This window comes from Aulonocara stuartgranti (assembly GCF_965226115.1).
Source record: "Aulonocara stuartgranti genome assembly, chromosome: 16".
Classification (NCBI taxonomy): Eukaryota; Metazoa; Chordata; class Actinopteri; order Cichliformes; family Cichlidae; genus Aulonocara; species Aulonocara stuartgranti.
In genome coordinates, this window is record NC_138952.1 from 31,481,231 (window position 1) to 31,499,369 (window position 18,139).

The 18,139-nt window shown below is 40.0% G+C and overlaps 1 protein-coding gene across 1 annotated transcript in view; it reads left to right on the top strand.

Moving 5' to 3' along the window:
• Positions 1 to 18,139, top strand: part of LOC309691295 (radixin) — a 45,627-nt gene that overhangs the window by 16,062 nt on the left and 11,426 nt on the right. Inside the window, exon 3 of the mRNA XM_082508925.1 lies at positions 14,625 to 14,708. Within this exon, the coding sequence (XP_082365051.1) occupies positions 14,625 to 14,708 (84 nt within the window). The remainder of the gene's footprint in view (positions 1 to 14,624; positions 14,709 to 18,139) is intronic.

Genomic DNA, 18,139 nt, shown 5'->3' on the forward strand with positions numbered 1-18,139 from the left:
GAAATTGACCATCGGGAGTGAAAACAAAGGGATAAAAGAGGATTTGGGAGAGGACTGAGTGATGGGCACTTTGTTCACCTCCAGTCTAGAAAAACGACACCCAAGCTACCCTTGAGGGGAACTCCCACTCTGGTTACATTACAATGCACTTTGACATTAAGCCTAGCGGTTGAATAGTAAACACATCAGCCCTTTCACTGCTTCATTTATGCATTCTGGTTTCCTGAAAATGCTTAAATGTCACTTTGGATTACAAGCTAAAGCTGAGTTCCCCCTGAAGGCATACCTATAACCATTGAGCACATAAGCTAGCCTGACTCCTTCAGCTCCAAGCTAATAAGCAACAAAAGAAGAAACTGTAGACAGGAAAAACGCATCAACAATTGAGGTGACCCGAAAGGTCTGCAAAGCATTTGTCTTGTTGGGGCACAAAGAAAGACCCTCAAAAGGCAAGACAGGCTATAAGCTAGCTAGCCCCAGGAAAGCCATTAAAAAGTGAGTTTGCACTAGATCGTAATCCTCCCTTAAGCAGTGTTTTAATGGCAAGTACACACCCCTAACCCAACATGGACGACCCCTGCTACTGACTGCTTCCTTCCTTCTTCTTTCATGTAGGTCAGAGGGGGTTGTACAAAACGAGTCTGTGTTAGGAAGCAGCCCAGAAATTGATTGCTGTAAAAACAGAGGGTGAATTCTTCAAAAACAGTGAAATGAAATTGAAATGAAATTTTCTTTTTTCTTTCCTCACATTTTCACATGTTGTACTGTGACTGAGAATTTTATATTCCCTCATCAGATAACCTTGATAATGAAACACAATACCACACCCTACCTTCACAATAACCTTGAGCTTGGATTTGGTTGGATCTTGACTATAAGGACACTTGAACTAAAGTAGGGCTGCCACAAATGATTATTTTGATAGTCGACTAGTTACCGATTATTTTTGCAATTGGTCGACTAATCAGATCATGCATCCATTGAACGTCAAACGTACAGCTTATTGCACCAGCATGCATCTGCTCTTATATAACTATCATTATCTTACAGCTTTAAGTGTTTAAGGTATGTGCTAACTAAAAATAAAGACAAGATGATAGTTTATTAAATTTTAATGAAATTTGCAGATTGTTTCTGTGAAGTTTAATAAACTCCTTGCTATCTAAACTATAACAGGACACCGGAGTATATTCTCGAGCATCTCACACTTCTGATAATCAGCTGTCTGCTTGACGTTTGTTCAGCTGTGTAAAAACTATAACTTTAATCTCAGCCAAACCGATTTACTCAGGAACAAATAAAATACTGAAAAAAGCCAAACAATAACATTTTTAAGTTATCAAGTGACTTATATATGTTTAACCTGAGTAGCGAAAGACGGCGGTGGGTTTAAAAATGATTTGCCGGGAGTCCGGTGTTCTCACGGGTTCTGGTGAGCCTTGCCCCCGCTAGCTATCGAGCTAGTGGGTAACAGACGTCTCTGAAAACGTCGGAGCGCTTTTGAAAATATGTGATGTCTTGATAAACTGAGCAGATATTTGAGGTTTACACAGCTACATTCTCGCCTGAAAATATGTTAAATGTTTATTTTGTGACCCAGAAAGAATAATAAGAGTAATATTAAAACTAACTAGCTGCCGCCATTGTTGGAAACTGAGCTGGGCTGCGCTGTGAATTCTGGATAGGTTGGGCCATGAAGTATACACCCGACCCATCCTTCAAATCTGGGGAAATGAAGGACGCATTTGTCGGAGTCACAGGAGGATGCGGTTCCTGAATTTGGACACCGCTACGATACCAGACACTGCTTCTTCTTCTTCGGGGTTTAACGGCAGCTGGCATCCTTGTACATGCAGTGCTGCCATCTTCTGTTTCAGTCCGTTATTACACTCTTAAATCCTACTACTTATTCCTGTGTCTTTTGGGATCTTACAAAGCTTCAAACGATGCGTCGACTACCAAATAAGCTGCCCACGATTTTGATAGTCGACGTAATTGTGACTAGTCGACTAATCGTGGCAGCCCTAGACTAAAGCAACATCTGAGATCAAGCTGAATGTGACCTTGCATAATGTAAGTTATTACTGTTCAAATCCCAAGAACTTTTATGCAGCTTTTAACAGAAATTGACAAACTTCTTATGTTCTGCAAAATCACTTTTCTGGTGATTTCTTAATGCTAAAACTGTTCTACATTTAGAGACATTAATCTTTGGCCGCCAATGCCAACTTCTATTTCTTGCAGTACATATATCCATCAGGAGTCTAGACAATGATGTAAGCTTGATTTGTTTGTGGTAGGGCTGTTCGATATAACGATATATATCAGATGACGATATAAAAACGTCCATCGTTTCATATTACGCTATCGTTTGTTTCGTGGTGTCGCAAAATAAACTGTTTACGGCAATATTTTTTTCATGGTTTTGATGGTCACTGTAGTTTTTATTAATTTCTTAAAGTTCTCTCTTTCTCTTATATTTAATATAACCACACTAGGGACGGACAAGCGCCTGTTTTTATGCGTTGTCGTTAGCAACAACGACGGTAACAGCATCGCGTGTCCGCTTGTTTATGTTCCACATAAACCTTTCACAATAAAGCTCAAGATCCTGTTGAGATTTTTCACATGAATCACGTGAAAGAGCAGATTATTTAAAAAAAAAAAAAAAAAGCCGCCAGGTGCTAAAAAATAAACCTTAGACTCAAACGTTAGAACAGGCTTTTCCCCGCAGCACGGCGTGTAATAAATACTCACAAAGAAAACGGCGGCCGTTACAACTTATGTCTAAAAATGTATCGTTTCATGCATCTGTTAAAACATTCGACTCCAGCTACATGACGCGCAGCTGGAAACACTTCACACAAGTCGAGCTGCCCGAGATTCACAGAATTTACAGAGATTGGAGATTGTTACATTTTTGTGATTTATATCGTTATCGGACGATAGAATTCCTTTATCGGGATATGAGATTTTGGTCATATCGCACAGCCCTAGTTGGTGGAGGCTTGCAGTCCCATGGCAGTAAATCGGTTAAAAAAATGTCTACCCTTAATATACTGTGTGCATGTGTCATTATTTATGACACATGTTTGATTGTGTGCTGCCCACTTAAAATTAAAAAATGAATTAAAGGGAAAAGACTCCCTTTCGAGGTTGCCGGGTTTAGGTCTTGATCAGTTAGACTTTGACACTTCAGATGTTCGGAGCCTGGCTTGACTGTGATGTGCGTATCGTGTATCATTACAGTCGACATGTTTGTTTTACCCATCCTCATCTGCCGGGTCGAAGCCAAAAGTTTAGCTGCTCACAGAGGCCACACGCAAAGCCAGCGTTTGTAGAGAGACCCACTTCTCTCTACTCATTTCACTTGATGATCATTTTAATGAAAATATTTGAAGTTTCAGCGACATGTCTGCCTGGGTGAATGCAGAATGTGTTGTTTACTTGTTTGCTGTGTGTGTGTGTTTGTAGGAATGAGCAGGCATCAGGCCTTTTAATCTAGGGTGTGAGATGCAGCGGGGGATCGTACATTATTGATTTATTGCGGCGTTTTGCACATGTTGCCCCTCCTGGCGTTGGTGTCCCTGAGGGCCAGGGGCTTGTAGAGAGGGGGCAGTGAGCCCTCGCTGGAGGCTATAAATATTTTACACAGCCATTTTCATTTATATAATGGGAATTATCAAGTCACTAAATCTAATTAGAGGGAGGGTGTGAAGATCAGCACTACTTCCACCTCCTCTCCCCACCCTACATTCAGTCACTGCTTCAGCTATATTTTCAAAATTTGTAGATAAAACATTAACATTTTAATTGTAAACTTTTATTCATTGTGATCTACAACTTAGTGATTTGGAGAAATAATCGTATGATGTGATTTTAACCATCCAAACGATTCAGTTGTATTTCAATGGAAGCTTGGTGTGGTGTAAAAACGGCAAGGTTCCATTCAGCAGTTTTATGTATGGACCTCTCTAATGTTGCTGGGACTGAATGGGAGGAAATCTCTGCAACCAGTTTCCAGAATCTGGAAAATCATTCGACAAAGCTGGATGCCATCATACTGATGGTCATCATTAGTGATGCACTGATATACAGTATCTGTATCGGCCAATACTGACGATGTTGACTGACACCAGTGGCAGGTAGTTTGTGTCACATTTATTGTGAGCTGGCAAAAAGTAAAAAAAAATTCTCAAAATTGATGCATATAATGGTTTCAAATAACTTTCAGCTCATCCACAGACTGATGAGCTAACACTGTGGCGAGATGTATATCTATTTGCAATTCACAAGAATTACTACTACAATAGTAATACAATAATACTACTATAGTATTGATCAGAAATCCATCAAACTTACTTTACAGTAAATTCTCACTGCCTCTCCACTGATTAGTACTCAGATCTAACACTTTCGAAAACACATTCTCAATATTGATACATTTATTTATACATAAAATAATAAAGAACTTCATGATATAAGTGAAATACATTAGCTGGGGCCTTCCAATCCCCATTATGTTACCATTAGTAATATAGTTAACGCTCACTTTCACATGGTTTTGAACAATGTTAATTTGTCCCAGCTGTGACTGTTAGTGAGCCTCCTTCTCAGGGGTTAGTTTGTGCCGCACAGCCAACCAAATGAAGCTTACTGTAGGGCCAACCAATCAGGTTTTACAAAGAAACCAGTAAGAGGCGGGCAGTATAGCCTCAACATTTGACAGACTACATTTTAAGAAAATTTGCAGTTATATTTCTGACAGTGTAGGAAAAAAAAATACTGAATGCTTTTATTGGCACTCAGCTTTCAGGCAGCAGCATTTATAAGTAAATGAAGGATTACTTTTCCATCCTTGTTACTGATGGCATACTGCCTCATATAAAGTGTAAATCTAATGAAACAAGGTGCCTGCAGCTTTATTTTATTATAGTGATATAATGCTCTGTCAGTAGTATTGCAAATGACACGGCACAAGTCAAATATAAGCACAAACTGTTAACTGGAAGGTTTTAAGTAGAAGCACAAAATAGCTGCAGAACACTGTTATATACTGCCTAAATTCATACTGGTTATCACAGAAGGTATGATATGGGATGACCCTATAAAGGATATATGTGATGGAAAAAATTGTATGTTGTGGCTCCACCACAAATTTTGTTTGTATTGGTAACCAATGGTAACCAAAGTATAATAATAATTTGAGGGAGAAGGAAGAAAAATCCACCTTTTATTTTCTCGCTGTTTCCTGAGCTGGAGGAAAGTATTAGATTTGTGCTGCCCTTCACTTTTTATTCTTGCTTGGATGTATTGTTTTTTTTCTCTGCATAACTGCAGGCAAAGCGAGATCTTCCATGCTATCCTCTCCCACTTAAGACCGCATCAGCCCTCATTACTGTGTAATTTCCCAGCGCTGATGTATGGATTTTTACTGTGAATCCATAATACCTGACTTTGAGAGCGAAAATACAAACAGCCATTTGAACAAACCCGAAGCAAAACACACTAGTCATTAATGTGCTGAATAAAAAGAGGTGTGGAAGAACAATGGGTCTAGGAAAGCAAAACGATGAATGGAAAACGGGTGAGGCAGAGGTGAGGAGATGAAGCTTGACAGAGGGCAGGTGTTAGATGAGATAAATGGAAAGATCATGCATGATGATGAAGCGCTGAAGGTGGCAGCATAGCCCCCGGTTGCCTTTAAAGCCTCTGTTAACCAGCTTAGCTACCAACAGCTTGTAATTATGGCTGTCTGAGAGTGTTCCTCCCTCACACACACTAACAGTCAACAGGTGGGCTGTATTGCGTGGGCAGCCTGAGCCTGTACACACTAGCCTACTATTTAGCTGTCACTACTTGTTATGAATAACATGCAGGGACTGGAGGATGCTGGTAAACACTGGAGCTACAGGCACACGGGATCCATTTCTCCAGAGTCTCCTTAGATGGAATCTTATTACAAAAACTGATATAGTATATAGTGTTTCAGCTCATCTGCAGTGCAAATAAATATTTCTGCTCTCTGTAGCTCCACTCAACTTTATGGATCTTTCTCTTCATGGCTGTTTTCACACATGCCCTGCAGACCTTTACTTTTCTATATACCTGACAGAGATGCCCCTGAGAAGACAGATGCCCCGTGTATCCAGATTGGACAATAAACTGTCTTTAACCTTCTTTAAAAAGCCACATGAACCCCATAGTTTTCTGTTCTTGCTCAACTCCTAAAGCTGGGAGATATAAATTTTTTCGATAATATGATTTTTTTCCAAGTGTTGTAACAGATTGCCGCTGTTACCTTACGCAGTTTTCTGTGTTCTTCTTTTTTTTTTTGTTGTTTGATGTTGTCTTTACTAAAGTATGTCCAAATAACAGGCACACAATTTTTATTTGGTACAAGCTAGTAGAGCTCAGTATTTGACTTTTCCTCCATGATGTTTGCATGTTAAAGCCTGGAGCCGTGTGACGACACACATGCTAGTGTGCTTTGAAGCAGACAGTACATAGTGAGGAAGTATTAACAGAAGTTAAAACAAACAAACAAACAAACAAAAAAAGCAGAAATAACAAACATGGGAACAATTAGTTCGATTAGAGGATCTGAGTGTTGGTTTTGATTCAAGCCCTAGTGCAGGTAATTCTAAATTCGCAGCTGAATACCAAACAGACTATTTCTAGTAGTGTCATGTGGACTCTATACTGGTCTGTGCTGCATTAGAGAATTTCCATGTTTGGTCAATGTCCCAACCTGATTCTCCAGGCAAAGTCCAGTGTTCATTTGTGGTAATGGTGTCTGGTCCCATATTAATGGCTGTCAGTCAAGATATCATAAGAAGCTGTCCTCAGAGACATGCTGATCATGTGGATTGACGTCATAAGGTTAATATTGTTAACAGTCTACATCAACATAAACAAATCCATGAGGTGTCATGTTGCAGTCAGGCATGATTTTCTACAAACAGCTACTTTTGTTGTCGACCAAGTGAAAGCAAAGGGATCTTCCTGTGCCATCACTCAAAGCGGTGCTTGTGAAATTTACTCATGAATTTTGTAAAGTTTACATTAATAATGTATTTATTTATCATAGCGATTTAACTTTAAACATGTTTGTGTCGTAACAAGTTCAAGCTGTGTTTCAACATGTTGTCTGACTACAACAAGCTATGTGACTGTTAGCGCGCACACTTGTGTGTACTTAACGGGAGTCCTGTTTAGAATAGACTATAATGAGTTTATGACATAGACAGTAGAAAAACTGACACGCTGATTGCATAAATCAAATTTTGATGCCATGACCTGAGCGTTGTTGTTGCTGCGTGTATGTGGAACAAAAAGATGTTATGTGTTTCTCTAAGTTTTATCAGCTGGAGTGAGTCAACAGTAACAGAATAGACTGTGGTCAGTAAACTGCTGAGACCGCCTGCTTTATCTGTTAACAGCTATCAGCAAGAAGACATGGCATGGTTCTTCATCAGTTTGTCCCACTCTTTCTCTGTCACACACAGACACACACAAATACAAATGTTAAAACAGCTCTTGCTCACATGCGTACACACAAATCTACAGCTGGAGTCTCATGTACAATATAGTGAACACTTTATATAAAGAGTTGTTTCAGGTATTTTTTTTTTTCTTTGCAACTAAAAATGGCAAAACATACATCGTAGCGATTTCTCTACAAGTCAGCCTGTTAGAATGTGGTGGTGTTGGGCTGTTTGTTGTTGTTTTGTTTTTTACTGTAACTTCATGTCTTTGGGCTACTGGTCAGACACAACTTAAAAAAAAAAACATATTAGTCAGTGATAACTTGAAGTCGATATCTGCACAATGCATTTTCTGAACTAAAACATGTGGGAGAAATAACACAAACAATCATTTTAGCCTCGCTTGTTTAACGTCGGTTTAGCGTTTTCTTCTTTTACTGTTGCCTGTCTGTTGAACCGATGAGCTTTTCTTTCATCTCAAGAGAGGACGATCCTTTCTAGGCCACCCTGTCAAGTGTTAAAATCCCTCATTAGGACGCCCACATGGCTTTTTAGAAAATTACATTAAAATGTGCCACTGGGATGTTGCTGTGAGGTATTATCATGTGGAATACATGGTGTACAGTGTGTGCACGTCATATGCCCCATATGGCTGCACTCTCATACATACGCACAAATGTCAGTCTTGTTGTTAAATGCATGCACACACACACATATACACACCACCATATGGTAGTGTTCCCATGCTTTCCCCGCATCTACTGCACAAACACTGTTCCCTCTTCAGACTTCAAACACACTTCATTTTTCACAAGCACATTATCAATACATTAACATGAGTAATTATATTTAAAGTAACAGCTACACAGTAACAGTGTGAAAAGCTATTTGGGTCTGAATTCCTGTTTATCCAGTTTAATGACAGAAACTTGATCAAAAATGATTGTGGTGATCAATAATAGTTGAGTAAGGGTTTGGTGTTAAAACTGAGGCCCAGTCAGTGTAGCAAACATCCACAATCTTGTGCTGCGGTCAGCCCGACAAAAATGAGGTAGCTGGTTATGTGTTGCAGCTGTGTGCGTAGGAACAGCCCCCTAGGAGCTGTTGGGTAACGAGTCTCGTAAGATCAACCTTGGATGCAATGTCAGACCAAGAACATTAAATGATGCCCTCATTTTCAAAATTACTTGAATTGGGACCTTTTTTTTTTTTTTTTTTTAATTTCTTTCTGCATGTGATAGGAAATTCATTGACATTAAGAGTCAGTAACCCACGCCAAGTCTTTGTGTGTACTGCTTTCAAACTGGCACTTTCACAGTTTCTGATCCATCAGCAGTGTGGTTGGGACATAGTTCTGGCATGTGGACAAGGCTTACGGGAGTGTTAGCTGCTGTGACTGTGCAACATGCTGATGCAAAGGATTCTCCTGGTTTTGGTGGGAGTGTTGCCATCGACAAGAAAAGTAATTCAGTTGTTCAGATGCCAGAAGTGCACAGAGGCTATTGGGTTATTTATCATGCTTGTAGCTGAGACATTGTAGAGTCAGAAATGGAGTGTGTAAATAGTGAGTAATTAAATAAAAAAATAAAATAAAATAAATCCATACAGTGAAGCAGCTGCTCATTCTGTCCTACCTCCGTATGTTATGAGTATAGTCCGTACTGTCTTAGAGGAGTCGCCTAAAAAGTGTGGACTGCGGCTGGTGGTATATAGTTTAGCACAGTGTGGGGTTTTTTGTTTTTTACAAGAGAGGACCTCACTTTGGTGTGGAACTTATTGGGAATTTATTAGTATCTTTGCAGACAAAAAGATGCAACACATTACAGGACGAGAGGGAAAATATAGAGTATAATATACACACTTTAGTGTGTGTGTGTGTGTGTGTGTGTGTGTGTGTGTGTGTGTGTGTGTGTGTGTGTGTGTGTGTGTGTGTGTACCCACTGTCTGTCGTATATTTTTCAGGTCAGTAGAGCTGTCTGTGATTTCTTATGATTGATGCGTAGGCATCATCTCTTTGTCTTTGTGTGTCTCTAAATATTACACACACACACACACACACACACACACACACACACACACACACACACACACACACACACACACACACCTTACTAGTTCCTTATGCAGCAATTTTGTACTTGAAGTGCATTTTATTGCTTTCGTTGTATGCATTTATACTTCAGAGCTGATGCAGGATTGACAGAACTATGACAATAAGAAAAACTCCATATGTCCACACTGGCAGATTACAGTAGTTATTGGATAGCATAGTGAGCAAGCTAGATACAGTTACATTCTATTACATGTAGTTTCACAGGGGTTACTGCAAAGCAGACAGTTGTTAAGGTGGCTGCAGTGTTTGCATTTCTGGGAAGGTATAAGTTAAGCGATTGCATAGATTTCTTATAGTAGTATAAAACGGCATAAGACTGGTAGTTTTTACTGTATCATTGTTATTTCTCATCTCCTCTGTGCCTCTCTCACTCCCCTCTCACTTTCTGCCAGGGTTACTTGAGGACAGTGCCAGTTGGTGGTTGGTTTCACTGCAGAGAGGGTTTCATACTGCGGCACAGGGCATTATAATGTATTGCACCTCGAGTGGGAAGAGAGGAATAGATGCACACCAAGAGAAATGTGCGATTGCATATTTATGTACTGCATGAGTATGAGTTCATTACTATTAAAAGTGTCTGGAAAGGATTACTGTAGGGCAGTGGTGTGGTTTTGAAGGCTGATCTGATCTCTGGATTTCTTAGTCTTTTAAAACATGTTACTGTGTTAAAATTTAAAATGAGGTGAAATTTCCTGAATTCACGCAGAGACGGTGTGTTTTCCTGAGATATCTGTCTGGGCTTTTCTTATGAATAGCACTACATCATAACTCATTGAGGAAGTGACGCATTCTCCAAATTATTATGGTTGTTTCTTGTGCAAACTTCCACTCTTCTATGCGGAAGCACAGATGTCCAGTGAACCCCAAAGATCCAGGAGAAATGGTTCTTATTTTAGTTTGAGTTAGGGCTGCTCAATTAATCGAATTTTAATCACGATTACGATCTGGGCTTTCAACGATCATTAAAAATGACTGAGCCGATTATTAGCCCCTCCCTCATTTATCTGCGACACCTTAAAGGCCGGTCCGTGAAAATATTGTCGGGCATAAACCGTCCGTGGCGCAAAAAAGGTTGGAGACCGCTGATTAAGAGGACCCGAGGGAAGCTCGGAAAGCTAAGCAGAAGTTATTTGGAGAGTGACTGCCGTTGGTTGAAAAGAGAGTTTAAAAAAAAAAAAACTTCAGTGGTGTTGCACACTATTTTATATTATTTTTTTAAAGTCATTGTTAACCCTTTAAAGCCGGTCAGAGCAGCACGCTCCGTTTTGCGTAACTATTGTTAAATCCCTGTAGAACCTGAACCGTGTAAGCTAGCGCAATAATTTGTTTTGCATATGAAACCGGAGGAGTTGTACTTACATCTGATGCCATCAGCTTGTCCTCGGTCACGGTTTCGTTCCACATATAGCTTTGCAAAAATTGCATAAAAAGCGCTTGCAGGAACAAAAACATAATATTCCAGAAACACGCTTTGCCGTTCCGATCAGCTGTTCGTAACACTTCCCACAGTGAAATGATGCACATGCTGTTTTCTTTGCAAATTTGCATCATAGGATTGTTTTTTGTTTTTCCTGCAGTATATAAAAATTGCTGTATCTCCAAAATAAAACTATGAAGACACTCAAAATAAATTTCCTGTTGTTGTAAACTATTTTTTGCAACTTTATTGTATTTAAAGTTTTGAGGGATAAGCCTCTTAAATTTCTCCAAGTAGAAATATATGTAAACAAAACAAAAGCGATTTTCAATTTTTTTTGTAGTTTATTGCACTTTTTTGCAATTTATGTAATTACTATGGACTTAATGCACACATATTATTAAAATATGGGCTATAACAGTTGTATTGATGTATAGCAACTTGAAATGCTCCCACAAATGGCACTACAGCATGTAAAAAAATAATATAAGCTCTGGTGGACTTGGTTCTATAGTAGGTCTTAAAGGGTTAAATAAATATCGTCAAATAATCGTGATCTCAATTTCAGTGAAAATAATCGTGATTATCATTTTTGCCTTAATCGAGCAGCCCTAGTTTGAGTCATTGTAGTTTTCACTGAGTACCCCCCTTTTTTATTTTTATTTACATTACAGTTAAATCGGAAACCTAGTGACAGGTCTTGGTAAAAGTGGAGTGAAAACTTCCTCTATTCAATTTACGGGAAGAAGGATAAGCAGCGTAAACAGACTGCACCTAATATGGAAGGTGTGTGTGTGTGTGTGTCTGTGTGTGTGTGTGTGTGGTCACTATGTGTTGGGAATATTTATAGAAGTCTGACAGGGACTCGCACACAGCTGCACAGGCAGTCCCACCGGCAGACTGTGGAGCCTCAGATCAGTCCAGTTTACTTTTTTCCAAGCTGCTTATATTTGCTTTCTTTCAATACAGTCTTTAGATTTTCACACGTTGTTAGGAACTTTCACATCCTGTTTTTAGCAGTTCTGCTTCCTCCACACATTTATTTATATATATATTTAGTTATTTTTTTTAATATACACTTAGGGTTCCCTTTTTTTCTAAATGTAATATATTAATTCCTATTACATTTCATTTAACCTGTTAAATGTGTTGCAGCTTCCTGTACACGCTTCCTTCTCCTTCCCAGTTACAGTGGGGCAAAAAAGTATTTAGTCAGCCACCGATTGTGCAAGTTCCCCCACCTAAAATGATGACAGAGGTCAGTAATTTGCACCAGAGGTACACTTCAACTGTGAGAGACAGAATGTGAAAAAAAAATCCATGAATCCACATGGTAGGATTTGTAAAGAATTTATTTGTAAATCAGGGTGGAAAATAAGTATTTGGTCAATAACAAAAACACAACTCAATACTTTGTAACATAACCTTTGTTGGCAATAACAGAGGTCAAACGTTTACTATAGGTCTTTACCAGCCTTGCACACACAGTAGCTGGTATTTTGGCCCATTCCTCCATGCAGATCTTCTCGAGAGCAGTGATGTTTTGGGGCTGTCGCCGAGCAACATGCACTTTCAACTCCCGCCACAGATTTTCTATGGGGTTGAGGTCTGGAGACTGGCTAGGCCACTCCAGGACTTTCAAATGCTTCTTACGGAGCCACTCCTTTGTTGCCCGGGCGGTGTGTTTTGGATCATTGTCATGTTGGAAGACCCAGCCTCGTTTCATCTTCAAAGTTCTCACTGATGGAAGGAGGTTTTGGCTCAAAATCTCACGATACATGGCCCCGTTCATTCTGTCCTTAACACGGATCAGTCGTCCTGTCCCCTTGGCAGAAAAACAGCCCCATAGCATGATGTTTCCACCCCCATGCTTCACAGTAGGTATGGTGTTCTTGGGATGCAACTCAGTATTCTTCTTCCTCCAAACACGACGAGTTGAGTTTATACCAAAAAGTTCTACTTTGGTTTCATCTGACCACATGACATTCTCCCAATCCTCTGCTGTATCATCCACGTGCTCTCTGGCAAACTTCAGACGGGCCTGGACATGCACTGGCTTCAGCAGCGGAACACGTCTGGCACTGCGGGATTTGATTCCCTGCCGTTGTAGTGTGTTACTGATGGTGACCTTTGTTACTTTGGTCCCAGCTCTCTGCAGGTCATTCACCAGGTCCCCCCGTGTGGTTCTGGGATCTTTGCTCACCGTTCTCATGATCATTTTGACCCCACGGGATGAGATCTTGCGTGGAGCCCCAGATCGAGGGAGATTATCAGTGGTCTTGTATGTCTTCCATTTTCTGATGATTGCTCCCACAGTTGATTTTTTCACACCAAGCTGCTTGCCTATTGTAGATTCACTCTTCCCAGTCTGGTGCAGGTCTACAATACTTTTCCTGGTGTCCTTTGAAAGCTCTTTGGTCTTGGCCATGGCGGCGTTTGGAGTCTGACTGTTTGAGGCTGTGGACAGGTGTCTTTTATACAGATGATGAGTTCAAACAGGTGCCATTCATACAGGTAACGAGTGGGGGACAGAAAAGCTTCTTACAGAAGATGTTACAGGTCTGTGAGAGCCAGAGATTTTCCTTGTTTGAGGTGACCAAATACTTATTTTCCACCCTGATTTACGAATAAATTCTTTACAAATCCTACCATGTGAATTCATGGATTTTTTTTTCACATTCTGTCTCTCACAGTTGAAGTGTACCTCTGGTGCAAATTACTGACCTCTGTCATCATTTTAAGTGGGGGAACTTGCACAATCGGTGGCTGACTAAATACTTTTTTGCCCCACTGTATATAGCACTTGTGTTGGTTATTTAAAATCACAGATTCTGTAGAGTGACCTCTCGACAGTTTCTAGATCTCCTTTGCCACCTCTTATTTCAACTCAGTGATCTCAAATTAGAATTTACTGAAGGGGTTTTCCAACACTCTGCATTGCTGTCAGTGTCACAATGGTTACAAGGTGTGGATCATCTTTGACCAAATACAGTGGCCATCACTGCCTTTATGCTGCATCATGGTCGTCTGTGGGAAACATTCAAACCACATAAATCAGGTTTTACATTTTCTACAGTATAAGTCTTCAGCTGACACTCGCAGAGCATGCTGGCAAGCTGCACAGCTATAGAAACCCAAATGAAGCTTCTGGTGCACGTTTCTTCTGCTGATGTTAATGCCAGAAGAGTTTTGGACCATTGCAGTTGTTAAGTGTGCTTTTCTGCAATACACACTTCAGCACTTGGCAATGTCACTATGCAACTTCACGTGGTCTACTGCGTCATATCTGAGTTATTGTGGTTCCTAAACACTTCCACTTTGCAATAACAGCACTTACAGTGGAATATCTGAAAGGGAGGAAATTTCACAAACTGACTTGTTGCAATGCTAGCGTCCTATTACAGTACCACACTCGAGCTCTGTGAGCTTCTGAAAATGACCCAATCTTTCAAAAATGTTCGTAAAGGCTGACTGCATGGCTAGATGCTCGAAAACTATATCCCTGAGGGTAACATCCCACTGAGTATGTCTGTCTTTTATATATCGTCCGTGTTCAACAAGTAGAATTAAGTAAACCATTTACTGATCCATTACTTGTGTTTCACAGATCAATGTGCGCGTCACCACCATGGACGCTGAGCTGGAGTTTGCCATCCAGCCCAACACAACAGGCAAACAGCTCTTCGATCAGGTAAGAGTCGCATACTGTAAACACAAAGATGTAAGTGTCTTATTTTTAATTTATTCCGTTTTGATCTCAGATTGTGAGGACCAAATCTTCTTCTGCAGCTAGAAGGGTTCAAAATGACTTCTACTGTTAGAATAGACACTACAGGTATTTTAGACTATGTGACCTACTGAAAGACTCATGGATTACTAATGAAATGCAACACTGAAACTAAGTGCTGGTGCGTGTACCAGGGCGTGCTTGGCTGGGTTCGGGTTGGTACTGGTTCTGTACAAAGAAAACATATAAAGCACTCTTTGTTCAAAAGAGGAGCTTTCAGGAGTCAGCAGATGGGTGGAAGTATTGTGTGGATGGTGTGCATAACTGTGTACGTGTGTACGCTGTCTGGGAAGTAAAAGGGCAGCTTTCAGTGTCGTTTCATGTCAGACTACAAAGGGTTGTTGGGGTTGTGGTGGAATACTGTGAAGACAAAATGCGAGAGAGACACATTTGTTTTCTGCTTTTGTTGTCGCTTTTGTTTTCATGTTCTGTACAGCATGAGGGGAGTAAGGCTGTGTGTTTGTAATAGATCTGTTTTAACAGCAGAAATCAGGACTTGTTGCAGTCTAAAGCTGCAGATCATATCTGTAGTATTTGTGCAATATACACACCCAGTGAAACTGTGGTTTTGTTTTTGTATTTGTGTGTTCTGCTTCCTGCTGTGGATAGCTGAGCAACCACGTTCTGTTTCAGAGCTGTCTATGAACGTGCCTTTGACCTTTGGGTACCAGGATCCATAGAGAAATCAGACTCACTTAATGACTTGCTTCTGTGACTCGTAAACACATTTTCCTAACATTTGTTATACAGTTATTTTTTTCTCATTCATATTCTGACACTGATCAGCTCATCTGATTGTTTGAAAGGATGATGACAGTTGGTGGTTGTAGCTGACTCGTGGAAACCACTGAGAAAGATACCAGCTTCTGTTGACACTAAACATTTTAATCTTGCAGGAAATGCAGGTGTAAAACTGCGTGACGCTGGAATATTAACACATTAGTTAATTTTGTAGTTAACATGAATTGGCTCTTTTTTTTTTTTTTTTTTTTTTTGGTGACTTCACAAAGTCTCTGCATCCATTACTCTCTAATATCGCTTTTCTTTCTATGAAACGCACAGACGCACCAAATCTGAACGTTTCAGCTGCCTGTGCCTATGCATCGCCATAGCAACAAACTGTCAAATGCCCAGTGATTTGTGTGTGTGCGTGCACTTGTGCTGCATAGTACCGAATCTGCCAAAGGATGCTTGTTTACAGTCAGCGTACAGTGATATGTGTGTTCAGTGTGTTTCTGTTATATTCACGCTCATAAAAAGAATACCAAATATTCATTTGTTTGAGATTATTTTGGTTTTAAAAGCAACCGAAAGTAAGCAATAGACGGGATGCCTTGCAGCTTATAAATGAACAAGCCAGTGGGGATAAAGTATTGAATGATGAGATCTTGTAGCATGTGAGTGGCTTATATAGCATTGGTGTGGGATATTTTGGCAGGTTTCAGACATGTGAATGAAGACACTGATTCTTTGTTCTACAGGACTCAACAGAGACCAAACAATGACAGGTCTCCACAGGGCTACATTCAGTAGCCATACAGATGAGCTCCTTGTTGTCTGTGTGCCTTTCAACTCTAAAAAAGGAGGTAGCACCACCTTGTGGTGATTTTGAGCATTTCACTAGAGCTACTTGAGAAGGCTTCGAACCAACATCGGCTAATTGTTATTAGTACACACTTAAAAAAGCTTTAAAAATCAGTTATTTACCTGAACAGAATTCTTAATATCAGTGAAAATTCTACCCTTCACACATTATAGCACTTATTCAGCTAGAAATAGATACGATGGTGGATATTTGGAGAAATTATTGTGATTATGTTACATGAATATACAAATCTTAATTGTTCCAAAATGAAGATAGCTCCTGTCTTTTCGCTTTGTTTTCCTCCCTTTATTATTTCAAGGCTTGTTATCGCTGTGTTGTCTGTTCTGGTAATTCCCATCATTAAGGGCAAAGCTGTTACGCAGGCAGCCAAGGTATTACAGGTGTATGGATTTAGCCAATGTGCAGTCAGAATTCCTAGAAAGAATTCTGCGAGTTTGATAAAATAGGTTTGTTCAGTCCAGAGATGCCCAATTCCTGCTGTAACTTTGCTATATGTAGGAAACTACCTTAATCTTTATTTGATGGATTTGTTTTGGTGATATTTCTAAACTTTTTTTTTTTTTTTTTTTGTTAATAAGAAGAAATATCCCAAAAGTTTGAAAATTACAGTGTTACAGTAACCAAAGTGTGGAAAAACAACTTTGCACAATAAAAAGAAAACCAAACCTCAACTGGTACTAAAAATGTATTTTATTTTATTTATTTTTTTAAAAACTATTAAAAATGAGCCTTTTTGTGATCTTCAAAAAAAAAAAACAGGTTTAAAGTGGAAAAGACTTTGTATCTGTTGCTGTGGCAGCGGAGCTGAAATGAATGTTAGACAAAGTGTTCAGCTGCTTGTTGTAAATGGTGCAGAGCGTGGTCTGGATCCACTAAATATCCAGAGCCACAGTCATTCCACAGAGGAATCCAAACAGTGTGATGATTCAGACTGGATTGGACCCATAATGACAGCAAATTCCCTCATGAGGATATGAATGCATTCCAACATCTAAAAGGACATTACTTCATGTTAGACCACCTCTCAATTACAGCTAGTACAGTCCCTCCACATTTCAAATTAACATCCACAAGAAGTCCTGAAGCCACACTGTGGTCCAGGAGTGTGGCAACATCTCACTACAGTGCTCCATGAAGCACACCAGTCTACACACTGTAGTACTGTGCAGTATTATAGTCCTCGCTGCAGGCAGCAGAACTGTCAGAGGCAATCAGCTGATAAAGATTGTCTGTACCAACCTCGGTCATGGAGATGCTGACATGGTTGTCTTTTTGTAAGACTCGGATGTAGTTCTTTTTAAACCATCCGTCATATAAAGTGTGATTGATATGCATAGCAACAACTGACGTGCTTCAGGAGCTATATTTCTTCTGCATCCTTTATAATCCTGTGATCCCTTAAATGCAGCCTGGCTATGTTACCTACAGTACAGGAAGTCACATGTCCAGAAGGCAAACGGAGGCAAAGGCAAATGACATGCAGCACAGGGAAAAACTGTGCTGCATGTCCTGATTCCTTCGCAGTGATCCAGATTCGCATGAATGAAGTGAGGGCTTCATTGATAAAGAGGCTGCAGAGCTCACTATAAATGGCTCACTCAAACACACACACACACACAGGATGATAAAAGGCCACATCATGATGGAAAAGCTTTTCAGACAAACTAACCCAAACATGTAAGCCTGTGATGGGTGATGATCACACTCGCTTGTAAAACTGCCCGTGTGA